Raw genomic sequence first — 14,098 nt, forward strand, 5'->3', positions numbered from 1 at the left:
ACACCACATGAGCTGGGTGAGTGCTATGAGCCAGGCTTATATCATTACAGAAATCTCCACACTGTTGTAAGAATCATCTAATGTTGCTGAACGTTAATATGTAATTAAAATTTTTGGATCTTTTTGGTATTCTTTGTTTAGTTTTGGTATCAGGCTTCATAAAAATAATTGGGAGATCTTCCTGCTCTTCTATTTTTTGGAAGAAACTGTATATAAATGGTGTGTGCTCTCTCCAGTAAAACCATCTGGGCCTCCGATTTTTTCCAGGAATTTTAAAATTAAAAATTTGTTTTCCTTAGTAGTTACAGGGATACTTAAGTGATTGCATCCATAGTAGATGAGTTGTGGTATGCTGTTCCTCCTAAGGGACTGGGAATTGGCCCTTCATCCAAGGTGCCAACCCCGTGTGTGTGTGTGTGTGTGTGTGTGTGTGTGTGTGTGTGTGACTTGTCAGCGGCACTCCCTGTTACCTTCTGGATGTCTTCAGATTTCCATTTCACTCCTGACCCTGGTGATGTCTCTCAGGGTTTCCATCAGTCTTGCTGGACATTCTTCAGTTTTATTAACCTCTGAAGGATCTGCCATTTGTTTCAGCAGTCTTCTCCCTTGGCTTTCTGTTTCATGGCTTTCTGCTCTTTATCATTTCCTTCCATCTGCTTATCTAGAGTTTAATTGACTCTTCTTTTTCTAGGTTCCGGGGGTAAGGACTTAGATTGCTGATTTTAGAGGTTGGTCTCTTCTAATGTACATGTTCAATGCTGCGAATTTACCTCTGACCACTGGCTTGGCTGTGTCCCATCTATTTTGATATGCTGTATTTTCATTTAGTTCCATTTCTAAAAAAATTTCTCTTATGACTTTTTTGATTCATAGGATTTTTTAGAAATGTGCTATACACTTTCTAACTGTCTGGAGATTTTACCAGTTTATCTGATATTAATATGCAACTCTTGTTTTTACTGATTAATATTTGTAGGATATATTTTCCCACATTTCACAGTCAACAACATATTTGTTATGTTAGGAATAAGTTTTTGTAGACAGCATATAATTGGGTGATGTGTTTTAATCCACTTTGTGGATGATCTTTTAACTGCTATATTTAGTTTACTTTATTTACCATATTTATTGATAATTTTGGGGCTTAAGTCTTTTACTTTGTTTTCTCTTTTTCTAGTTTTCTTTTTCCTGTTATATTTGTCTATTCTTCCTGTGGGTTACTCAATTTAGAATCCCATTTTTATTTACCTACTGTACTTCTGAGTGTATCTCTTTGCATAGCTTTTTAAGTGGTGGTTTGATAGATACATATCACACATATACATATAATCACAGTGATTCCTCCCCTAGTTTGATTAAAATATACAAATCTTATCTTCACGTATAATCCCTTTCCCTCTTTCACTTGTAAGAAAACTACCTAGAAATAAGTTTACATACATTGGGAAAAAATTAGTGTTATTTTGGCTTCAATCTTTTAGAAAAATCGAGAAGAAAAATGTATCATCTTTATTTATAACTTTACTTTTTCCATTGTTGCTTTTTTCTTCCTAATGTTGCAAGGTTTCTTTTAGAACTGTCTTTTTTAAAGAGAATATCCTTTAGTCATTCATTTAGGGTAGGCCTCTGGTCCCAAATTTTCAATTTCTTCATAAAGTAATATCCTTATTTTCCCTTCATTCGAAAGGCTATTTTCACTGGATGTAGAATACTGGGTTAATTTTTCTTTGCTCTTAGTACCTGAAAAATGCTGTGCTACCTCCTTCTGGCCTCTGCCATCTGAGGAGAAATGAGCTGTCACTTGGATTATTGTATTCACATATATTCTTGTTTGTTTCAAAAGTTTTGGGTTTAGTTTTCAAAAATTTGACTATGATGTGTTTCTTTGGGTTCATTCTGTTTGAGTTTACCAAGCTTCTTGGACCTGTGGGTTTATTTCTTTGTCAACTCCGGAGGACTTGCAGACATTAGTTCTCCGAGGACTTTCCTTTCCCTCCAGTCTCACCCACTTTCTCTTATCTAGGACTCCAAGGTTGAAGGCTGGACCTTTGTTATTGGTCGAAAGTCCCTGATGGTCGGTTCCTTTTTTTCTCTCCTTCGTTTTTGTGTTGTTCAGGTTGGGTGAGTTCTGTTTTCTATCTTCAAGCTCATGAATTCTTTCCTCTCCCTTTCATTCTTGCATTGGACAGTTGGATAATGCTAAATCTATCTCCGGAGCTTTTCACTCTGCCTGTGATTTTTGTTTGTTTGTTTGGGGACTGAACTCAGAACCTTATGCTTTTGAGGCAGGTGCGGCGCCACTGAGCTAAATCCCCGGCCCTTGTGTGTGGTGTTTTTGACTTCAAACATTTCTCTTTTTTTTATCTTCTATTCTTTTTCTGAGACTTTTTTTGCTGAAGTGTTCTATTTTTCCATTTATTTCAAGCATGATTATAATTATCCATGAAATATTTCTGTAATGGTTAATTCAAATTTTGTTAGATAATTCAAACATCTCTGTCACCTTGGTGTCACCGCTGGACAGTGCTGAAAATCTTGACTCCTCGCTAAGCCTCTTCAGACAGCACCCTGATTCCCACAGGTGGGGTGGAAGTCCAGCCTTCCCTCGTGGAGTCCCTTTAGAATCCAGGTGGGGAAAGCCAGGACTGGCTCCTATCTCACTGCAACTAAGTGCTAGCAGCACCCCGGCAGGATGGCCAGGCCTGTTGCCTGACCTTGGCTGGTGGGCCCAGGGCAGGACCACAGGCTGTTCTGTGCTGTTGCCTGGAATATAATGGATGTTTAGTAAAATCACCTGTCTTGCAGGATGCTCCTTTCCTGATCCTTCAGCTCGAAAAGCTGGCTTCCATTAGCTCCAAGTCTGGGCTGAATGACAAAAAGAAAACCCCAGGAATGACCTACCTGTCACTCCTTTGACCCTCTAGCTCTACAGCAGCTGGTTTTATTTGCCTCTCTTTTCAGTTTTCTTAGGCTGTTTTCTATACAGCATCCAAGGTTTCTAAGTCCATGCTTGGTTTTTAAGTGTTCTTTTCACTTCCAGTATTTTAGATTTCCCTCAAATTGTAAAACAAACACACACACACACACAGCAAGGTAGATCCAAGTCTAATGACATACAACTTATTATTCAATGTAAGATACTAAAAAAACTGTTCAGAATGAAAGACACTTGAAAACTCAGTAACCAGGGTATATAATTTCGGCTAAAATATAAATGGCCCATATTTATTTCTGCAGTGGTGCTGGGGATCCAATGCGGGATAAGCACATACTAGGCAAGCACTTTGTCACTGAGCTGTACTCCTAACCCCTTCATGTCTAAGGCACTTGAAGCTTCAGATGGAGTCTCGCACTTGTCAGAGCCACATTTTTGTGTCATTTTTTAAACCTCAGGTCAATGAAACACTGGCCTTATATCAGCTAAGGGAAAATTAAGTTTTAAACACTGGCCAAGCACTGCCCTCTGCTGCGAGCTGCCAGTCTTGGAGGCTACGGTTCATGAGCCATTGACATGTCCCCCTTCTCTCCTACAGCTTCAGTCGCCTTCAGCAAGGTGAGCGCTGCATTCCTTCCCAAGCACTTGAGCTTCACACACTACTCCGCATCTGTTACATGTCACTTTCTCAGCACCATTCTTCCTTACTAACGGACACAATCTCAAGAGCAACTGTTTGAAAGGCTACGCAGAAATCCCGAGCTTATCTTGCTTGAGCTTAGCTGACTCCATTTTTATTTTAACAATGTTGAAATAACCACAAATGATGAGGATGAAAATTGCAACAGTAATAATGAGAGCTCATTATTACTCATGAATGCTTCACTCTTACCACTGCCTCTAATTCTCACGACAGTCTATCGAGGCAGGCAGGTCTCACAGATTTCTTCCATTTATGAATATGAAAAACTGAGAGGCAAATTGGTACACTACATCTCACGACTGGTAGGTGATGAAGACAACATGAGTTTTCAGCTGTTAGTCCCTGTACTGCTCTAACTCTCAGGAAAATGTTCTTCTCATCCACAGCTCAGTACAGGTTTTCCATTTACACGAGAAAGAGAAATGGTCTGGCCTCTCCCTCTGGTTGGACAGCACCACTGGGGCTCTCTTTCATCCATCCTGGATGTCTCACCAGAAAGCTTCTCAGAGAGGCTGTTCTGGGACCCAAGCCTCTCCCTCATTCTCCTGTGTTCAGGAAAATTACACTTTCTTATTTTTACTATTTTTTCTAATTACAGAACACGTTAAGTATAAAAAATTCAAAACCCACAGAAATGGATAATGTGGTTAGAAAATAAATTTCTTACTTAAATCCAACTATTAATAGATAACCCAGATTCCATACATACAATTATTTCTACCTAGTCCGAGAAACAAATGTATACATATGTGTGATACTTCATATTTTCTTCTACAATGCCCTCTTCTGTTATTGTTCATCTAACAGCAGACCTTCAACTTCAATCTACTGAACAGATTTACAGAGTGTGATCAGAATATACAGTGAATGCTTAAATTTAAAAAATTATTACAGTAAAAGACACACTGCAATTAATGTCCCTCCAAATACTCCCTTGGCTTTAAACGCATTTATCCCATCATTAAGATGTTGATGGTAAGCCATAAACCAACTACTAAGAAAGTAACTTAAAAATAAAGAATAAAGCTGGGTGTGGTTGCACAGGTCTTCTGGGAGGCTGGGAGGAAGACCTCAAATTTGAGCCAGACTGAGTAATTTAGGGAGAGACAGTATCAAAATTTTAAAAGGGAGGGTGGGGCCTGGAGGTGCACCTCAGTGTGAAGGCCCTGGGTTCAATCCCACAAAACAAACAACAAAACAAAAACACTAAAATAGATCACAGACCTAAATATAGGTATGAAACTATAACACTTCTAAAAGACTTACAGGAAAAAGTCAGTATGACTGTGGGTTAGGCAATGATTTCTTAGCTATTACAGTGAAAGAAAAAATGTGATAAATTAGATTTCATCAAAATTGAGCACTTCTACTCCTCAAAAACCACAGTGAAACAATGAAGAGTGAGACTTGTAGAAAATGCAAATTACAAATATGGTAAGGAGTTGTAGTATCCAGAATCCATGAAGAAATCTTAAAGTTCAACAGTACGCAAATGACAAGCCAATTAAGAAAAAGTAAACAGAGAATTTATAATTTTAATGCTAAATGCACTCTGTATATTTCAGAACACCATATAGGAAAAAATACCTACAATTAAAACTATTCAGGAAAATCTAAGACAGGGTGATTTTCCCAATCAATAGTAGTCAGATTGTATTTTGACTCATTTTATCACTGACATTCACCATGTTTTTAGGTATCACCAAAGGCCAATTAAACTATTTTTAGAAGCATAGTTACATCTGTTATATTCATATAGAGTGAAATTTCTACTGTTTGGTGAACAATAGAACAGTAACATTTGCAGAAGAATGTATAAAGTATCTCACTTTTGCAAAAATATGTGCACATATACATATACATACTCTGTGCATTATCTATGTATATTTGCTTCTGTGACTGAGTAAGTAGAATTCTATAAAATTCTAAGACAATTAACATCTGGGTTTGAGTGTGGCATTTATTTAACAAAGAGTTGTTAAATCCTTATAAATACTATCGGTGAGTGAGCAGTTCTTTCAGATCTGATTTATTATCTGCAGCTGCTGGACAGAGGGAGGAAGTGGAAGAGACAGATTCAGGTACAAAGAGTGGTATACTTTACTCTATAAAGTAGACTTCTCCATTTTCCGTATAGGCCATCTCCCAGTTTTCAGGTAGAGGACCTAAATTATCCTCTGCAGAAAGAGGTAGGTACTGAGGGAACTTCTGAGAAGGGTCCGTGTTGGGAGCAGCAGCGATGCTACTATTCACAGATGAGAGTGCTGCTTCCTGCAGAGTGTGCTCGTCCTGGTCACCAGAATCGGCTGTAATCAGGTTGTGGGGGACAGAGAGAAAAACAGGTAAGCACAAAGGCATTCAGCACCACAGTGTAAGCTGAGACGCAGACCATGATACATCTGTGCTCTTAAAAGCCCCGCGTAGCATGCGCAAAGCCCTGGGCTCAGTAATGCATCGCTCACATTTCTTTGGAAACATCAAAGAAAAATCCCAGGAACAACTTGAACCCTAAAGAGTCTGAAACTCAGAAGCCCTTCAAAACACAACCTGATCTATACCTTCATTCCATTCATATTATTTGGCTTCATGGTTTAGAGAAAAAAATCTTTGCTGAAAACATGAATACAGTGGCATTTCTTTTCTTTCTTTCTTTTTTTGAGGCATTTTTGTGTAAGTTATTTAAAACTTTCTTGGTAGACCCTGACAAAGACCAAAGACTGACAAATTAAGCTGCAAAGTATGTAAAAGTTTAGAATGTAGAGATAGCTTACAATGAGTCATATTTGAACCTCTTTTGAAAAAGAAGAGCCTGCTCCTGTGAAAGCCAAGACAGTCACTCCAGAGCATGGCCATGTGGGTGGACTGATGTGACCTGGGCCTTAGTGCCCCAGCCTCTGTGCCTTCAAGGGTGATGTCATCCAAGTGTCTACAACAGCACTACTGACATTCTGGTGGAACTTTCTGGAAGCTGATGACATAAATGTGAATCTCCACATGGTTTTAAAACATAATCCTCAGGGAATGCTGTGATTTTCTATTTCCCACAGTAATGTTCCTGCAGACATTTCTGACTGAGTGAAAGCAGACTGAAGAATAACAAAAGCTTGTTTTCAAAGCTGTTTCTGATGAGCAGTTCCCAATGACACACACGAGAAGCAAGGTGATCTAAATGCTGGGCGGAGGATACACCATGCTTACAGAGCACCACTGAGGAAGCTGCCTGGAGGTTTCCCCCACCCTGCATCTCTTCCCTTATATTCTGGCAGCGCCACTTAACTCCTTTTAGGAAATCACCCCTCCATTCCAGGACTGCCTCCAAGTTACACTCTTTGCCCAGGGGAATATTCTATCCTTTTTGCCTTTGCAGTTGGTTCAGCCCTTAAAGCAAACCAATGAATGTCGGATATGGGAGCTTAGCTGGAATATTAAGTCAGTGGTGACATCTGGGTGCTGGGAATATGTAGTCAACAGGTCGTTAAGCTGTGGCTGCTGGTGGCCATTTGGACACAGCTTAGCCACAGCTACTGAATAATGGAACCACACAGAGGAAAGTGGAGCAGAGAGAGGGAGAGAGAGTCAGAGAGAGACAGAGTCAGAGAGAGACGGAGTCAGTCAGAGGGAGACGGAGTCAGAGGGAGACGGAGTCAGTCAGAGGGAGACGGAGTCAGAGGGAGACGGAGTCAGAGGGAGACAGAGTCAGAGAGAGGAGACAGAGAGCTGCTTAAGGTCCCTGGCCCAGCCCTGAGTTCCAGGCCTGAGACCAAGGCCCCACTGCTATGTTCTGGTGTCATCCTCAGTCACTTTCCTTCTGAAGCCATTATGAGTTGGTTCTTCAATGTGTATCACAGAGTTCAGATTAAAAGAACAACTGTAAGTTCGAAAAAACAAAGAGGAAATTAGGCTAAAACAGAAAAAAGAACTGACTCATAACTGATCAATAACAAAACAAATTCAATCCCTAAAAAGAATGAAAAGATTCGGCTTTGCTTCTCTTAAGGGCTCCCTATTCCAGAAGACAGGTTTAGGATAAAATTCAAAATGAGGGATGTATTTGTGAAACATTTAGGAGATAAAGATTCAGCTGGTATACTCTGAAGATGGAAGGAATTATCCAAAGAATGGAAAGAAAACACGAGGCAGAACATCAGGTGTGCGAAGGCCTATTTTCAGTGTTCACTTGCTTCTGCATTTGAACCTGTCGTGTTCCAGAATCACTAGCACCGACAGCTTCCGTGGGCTGCTGCTATGCAGCCACTGGGCAGGGAGGTGCAGCGCCTCAGGAGCCAAGCCCTCTGCTTACCTCACCTGCCAGGAGGCAAAAGGGGTGGTGGGCATGGAGCACTGCAGGGGTGCACCCAGCTTGAGGGGCTCGGTGCCCGGAGCAGAGTGGACTTAGGATCTCAGACCCCTGATTTTTTAAGAGAAGGAAATCTGTATTTTTACATGAAATCTTCCAAGCTTTCAGTAACAAAATTCCTTTAAAAAATAATGGAGTCTGGCACAAGCAAAAAGCGAAAGCTTGACTATAAGCACTGACTCTGGAGCCACAGGGACTGTGTTTGGTTCCTGGCTCTACCATTTGCAAAGGAAGACCACGTGCAAAACCTTGGTGTGCCTCAGTTTCCTCATCTAGAAATGGGCATGACAGCAACCCCGGGCACGTAGGGTGGTGGGAAGGGTGAAATGAGTTACTCTGCGTGAAGCACTCAGAACGGTGTCTAGTACACAGTCGGAGCCACTTGCTAGGGCCCTTTCATCATCACCATCGCCATCTTTACCCAGAGTATGACTGATTTTTATCTTTAGGGCAGGGCTGGCCCTGGGCTGCCGTGTGTTAAAAGTAGGCAGGAAAAGTATAGGTTATGAATCAGACCCCAGACCACGTTGCAGTTTGTCTATCTGAGGGAGACTGAGCAGCTTTCCCTTTCTGAATGCCTCCCTACCTGTCAAAGGGGCACAATGCACAAGTCACAAGAGCTGAGTGCTCCCGCTCACGAGAAGCACAGAGTGAACCTGGGGCACACCCTGAAAGAGTGCTTTTCGTCCCTGGCCACCACGAGGGAGCAGCTCTGCTCCACGGGCAACTCCCCACTGCTTCGCCACAGGTCCACAGACAGTGGGGCCAAGCGATTGTTCTCTGGACCTCTGAAAAGGAGCCAGAGTGAGTCTCTGCTCCCTCAAGGTGACTTCCTCAGGCCTCTGTCAAGGATGAAAAGCGTAAACCCAGCCTCCCAAGTACGGAGAGGACAGGCGCATGCCACCACGCCCAACTTGTGTTTCTTTTAGATATGATATCTAAGAGGCAGCAAACTGCAGGGAAGGCATGAATAATTTCATTATCAAGTTTAATGGCACCATTTTAATAGAAACTGGATGTGAGAGAACAGGGTAGTGGCTACAGGTGGGAATCCACATATGAGATGACAGAGACTCAGTTTAGCTCTGAGTGCACATAATCAGGTTAAAAACGAAATTCTGCCAGGGTTTACAAACCTAACTCCAAGAAGGGAATATGAGCTTGCTAGGCAAGAGTCTAAGTAATTTTAATTTCCAGGAGAAAAAATATCCCCCCAGCAACTGTATATCTTCAATTATCCCAGTGTTTGTTTTTAAATATGTTTTTAATTTTTTATTTAATTAATTGATTTATGCGGCACTGGGACTGAAGCAGAGCCTACACACTGAGCTACATCCTCAGGCCTTATTTTTACTTGACGCCGGGTCTTGCGAAGTCACTGAATTGTCGGGGCAACTGTCTCGATGTGGTCCATAGTCCCCCCAAAGTCTCTGTGTGGGAGGTGTGGTCCTCAGAGCAGCAGTGTTTAGAGGCGGGCTCTGCTCAAGTCTGTGAACCTCCTGCTCCACCTCCCCAGCTGCTGGGATTACAGGTGTGGACCACCATGCCTGGCTTTTGTTCTGATTTTATGTGTCCTTCCTGCCTTTCCAGTTAAAGAGAATCTTAAATAATACAATTCTCTGAAAGCAGATGTAAAGTCCGAAAATGAGGGGCTGGGACAGACACAAGATAGAGCGCATTGCCTCAACCAGGACTCTGACTTTGATACATGCTCAGGCTTTTAAAAAAATCACTCATTTGATTTGCAAAACACTCAGGAGCGTTGCTAACACTTCCTAACTAAAGGTTGCCAATGAATCCAAGAAGGACCTTCGGAGAGGAGTGCTGGAAAGTGTAGACCGGGGACAGGAAGCCCGCCCTCCCAGCCCTCAGCAGTGCAGCACGCACTTTCTTCAGTGTTCTCACATGCAGACTCGGAAAGTAACGGCTGCGTTGCTATCTCTCAAGATTTCTGGGAGGTTTACCACATACACATGAAAATGGTTGGGAAACTGTAAGTGAACACAAAGAACACGATTCTTCATAGTAAACCAGAAGTTTCCAAACATACACAAGCTCAGATGCACACACGACACACACTTTCTCCTGGAGACTTCTGGAAATGACTGAGAGCACGGGCTCATGTCCAAAAAATCATTCTTGAGGCCTATCTTAGATTGTATGTACATCGAGATTTATGTACACCTCTTACTGTGCAAAATCAGTCACCTAGTTGGGGCTTCTTAGCTTTGATAAAATCGATCTAAAACAAACAGCACAGGAGATGCAGATGCAGATCCTGGAGTTCAATTTTCAGGGTTGGAATGGTATTTCTGATACTCACTGGGGCTTTGTGGTACTGCAGAAACTATTTGACCTCCTCGGTGAACACATAAAAAAATGTGTCTGTCACACAGTAGCACAGAAACATTAGCTCTTATAAGTGCTATCTTTTAACATTCAAACCATTGCTTTATCATTGCCTACCAATGAAAGTGTCAGCAAGCTAATGTTCAACAGTGGGGGGCTACCAGGAAAAAAGTCTAGTAATACGATTACATAATTGTTTGACATCTTCTGGAGGTGATTAACAGATAAATCAAAGATGTTTTAGTTGTGGTAGCTTACTACATAGTTTCCAGGTTGTCTATAATGAACAATATATTTTTAGAAAAGATTTTTTGTTTGCATAAATAACTGTGTGCTTTGGCCAACAGTATAATTGTATCTTTATTAAGCATATACAAGGAGTGTTCTCTCTCATTGGCTCCTTGTAGGTCCATAAATTGGGCACAATGTGTGGAAGACTGTCCTACTGTCTGGGGTTCAGCAGTCAGTCCTCAGTGACTGTCTGTTCATTGCGTAGCCCCAGCCTAAGTCAGGACTGCAGACAGAAGCAGGGGCTGCCTTCCCAGGATGTGTCTGTCCACCAAGCTCCCTGGTGTTCTGCCTACAGGCAATGCCAGTTTTAGACACATTAGCTATGACTCTTGCAAAGACCCAAGCAAAGGGCAGTAAGGTAATAGCAACTGCATATTATTTCAAATACCCTGATAAATATCATGTACATAGCATAGACTAGGTGTGTTAATTTTTTGAAAGAGTGAGTATCGGTACATGACAGATCGTCCGTGGTGATAGTTTCAGTCTTGTTCGTGAAGGTATAGATGCTGCTTGAATTTTTGTTTTGTGCAGAAACTAATGATCAGATGATTTTAGCAATGATGGCATGGGCTGACATCTTGTGCTTGGAAGCCAGAATTTCAAGTGGGGACGATATGGGGTCAGATTGTCTGAGGCACGGCTTCGAGAGGCATAAATCTACAGTAGTTAGAAATAGGAAATAGGTCAAGCCTAGTACTTAATGTGGGACAGGGCACATAGCCTTCTGGGGCCCACCCAACTGCTTCACAGAACTGTTTCAGGGCATCTTACCCGCCAAGTCTTCTCTTGCTGTGATCATATGTATGTTTTGGTTATATGATGATGTTATTGTTATTTATTGAACCATCAAGACATTAAAGCACTAGTTTTTAAAAAAGAAGTGTTCACACTTTTCGATGCTCTGTTTCAATTTTGGTGAGGACTAGTATAAACAGATGAAATAACTCTCAAGAGATGAAATTAGTTGATTCTAATACAGACAGACATAAAGAGTGGTGAATTTCTTTTAGATACGGTAACTGTAGAGGCACTGGTGTATCACATTCTGATTGAGAAAATGGAAGTTTTCATGGAATCAAATCCTGGAATTATAAGTGATTTAATTCTAGCCTGTCATTTTACAGGTGAGTGAGATTAGGCAAACTGCCCATAGAAAGACAAATACCAAGAGCCACACCATGGTATCAAATATCTCCTCCTCCTTTATCGAATTTTCTTGCAAAAGGGTTCAGCTATGCTACTGCTATGGTAATAAAGTCATCAAATAACTTTTTAGTTGCCATCTTAACAAATTTTAGGGTTTTCAGTGTGGTTAGCAGATTTTATAAAACTTCAGAGAGACCCATACAGGCCATAGACAGTATTTAACAGTAGAAAACTTTTTCTCGAATATTCTGTTAAATTTGATGATACTGAGGGGAAATGCAGGTCTAATAATTTCCCCACTCTTAGGGGCTTAGTCTACACCACACTAATGACAAAAGTATGGTGATATGATAAAAAGACAATATAGGAGGAAGATCTTACATGCTGAACATGGAAAATGTGTTCATAGCTATAACTCTAAGTATCTAAAAAAATTAAATATTAGAAAAATAGAAGAAACAAGAGGGTTTGCTGAGTCACCTTATAGATTAGCATAACTCAGTCTATACGCAGCTATTCAAGTTCAGGTTACTACATAAGGTCAAAACCCTGATATAGTAGAATATATTTTTGAGGGCCGGGGATTTAACTCACATCAAATCGTACAATGTTTCTTTTTCCATTTGTACCCCTTTAAGGGTATTTAGCCAAATCTGCACAAGTTAACTGAACACATGATACGCTTCCTCTGTAACCACTTACAAAGATGTGCGAGAAGGGATGCTGCTAGCTCTCCACACAGCAGAGCTGACATTAAACTGATAAAATACATTCGCATGTTTCACTTTACAGTAATCAACCATAACTATGGAGATGTTTCAAGAACAGAAAAAAATCAACAAAGTAAAAAAATTTACATATATCATTTTGAAGAAAAATAAACCAAGCTAATACTTCTTGATTCCCTTTTTTATACATTTATCCCCACCTTATTTAAAATACTTGGGCTAAGTTACAATGTTCCTGAGAGGAAGCATGCCAAGCAGCTGGAGGATAGCACTGCTCTCCTCCCAGCACTGGCAGTCAGTCTGAATTCTGCAGGTCCTCTCCAGAACGGCATCCTTCCCCGAACTCTGCACCCAGCCCTTACCTGTGAAGCTACTGTTCATTTCAGGAACATCCTCTTCCTCCTCATTCTCTGCATGGGCTATGCCAGCACTTTGCATATCATTGTAGGACTTGGTTCGCTTCGGGGTCGACTGCTTGGAGCCAGACCGAAGACTGTGCAAGGCATCGGTTGTGATCACCTTCCCCCTGACTGGCTGGCTGGGAGGCTTGGGTGTCCCGTAATAGTTTCCTAGGTGATGGAGAGACACATTTGCATGTTTCAAGAAGAATACCTTGGGTTTTTTAAAGAATATACATCCAAATCTCTCAGCATATTAAAAAAATAAAACTGGAAAACGGGTACACTGTATTTCATTTCTGGAATGGATTGTTGAAGATGTCTTTGCCATCCAGATATGCATCGTGATTGCAGAAGGGAAGAGGAAAGCTGCACTGTTCTGGTGCAAAGAACCTACTGAGCTAAAGACAAAAGAGGCTGTGCTGAATAGAAAATCTTCATTCTCGTTACATTTGAATTTCAATTGGTCATCTTTTTATATATAGACACTAGCATAGAGCAGAATCTGATTCAGAGTGAGCCTTACAGAAAATAGGATTCACTACTGCCAGCTCCTTACAGGCCTGCAAAGCTGAGGTCTCCTGCGCTGTTCAAGGGAGATCCAGGGCAATATTTCAGGAAGCGGGCAGTGGGCAACATGTGGCGCCTCTTGACTCGAATGGCAGTGGGTTGCACAGGGCAGGAGCAACCCTTGCAAGCTAAAGCAGGGAGCGCTGTGTTAAACTGGCACCATAGGGATTTTCTTCTAGAAATGGCCTGTATCTGCTTTCCCCTCAAGTTTGGTTCAAATCCCACTACAGCGTAGCACGTGATTTTGAGTGGTACAGAAGGTAGATTCTTGCATCCTATTTTTTTAAGTTTGCAATAGAAAAATCTAGCTGGTAAGCTATATTAGCAATACAAAGTTTCTCTTTCAAAATTAAGAGAAAAAAGTAGGGCTGTTAAAAAGCTACCTTAGTTTTAACTAAAAGTTTGAAAATGCAGATTTATTTAAGAAATTAAGCAACTGAGCAAGCAATAGTGATGGCAGTGATGGTGTTTCTTGCTGAAAACTTCTGTTTAAAGTATGTTATCTTTTAAGTTATTTTAAAGAAAGCATTTAGTAAACAGGTGTGTTCCTTTATAAAACATGAAGGTGTTTCATGAATAATCAAAGTTTATAAAACAATTAATAATCAATAATATTGA

General features: G+C 41.0%; 1 protein-coding gene across 43 annotated transcripts in view; it reads right to left on the reverse strand.

The window, feature by feature from the left end:
• Positions 1-14,098, reverse strand: part of Magi1 (membrane associated guanylate kinase, WW and PDZ domain containing 1) — a 353,668-nt gene that overhangs the window by 86,408 nt on the left and 253,162 nt on the right. For all 43 annotated transcript variants that reach the window (XR_015439229.1, XR_015439228.1, XM_087181668.1 and 40 more), the window contains 2 exons: positions 12,875-13,081; positions 5,743-5,944 (listed from right to left, as the gene is read on the reverse strand). Coding sequence is in view for 41 of the 43 variants with exons in the window: in XM_087181657.1 (XP_087037783.1) it covers positions 5,743-5,944; positions 12,875-13,081 (409 nt within the window). In the remaining 2 variants the exon portion in view is untranslated. The remainder of the gene's footprint in view (positions 1-5,742; positions 5,945-12,874; positions 13,082-14,098) is intronic.

Source organism: Heterocephalus glaber, unplaced genomic scaffold (assembly GCF_053883595.1).
Source record: "Heterocephalus glaber isolate CG9 unplaced genomic scaffold, H.glaber_assembly_v1.0 deba00001472, whole genome shotgun sequence".
In the NCBI taxonomy this organism is placed as follows: domain Eukaryota; kingdom Metazoa; phylum Chordata; class Mammalia; order Rodentia; family Bathyergidae; genus Heterocephalus; species Heterocephalus glaber.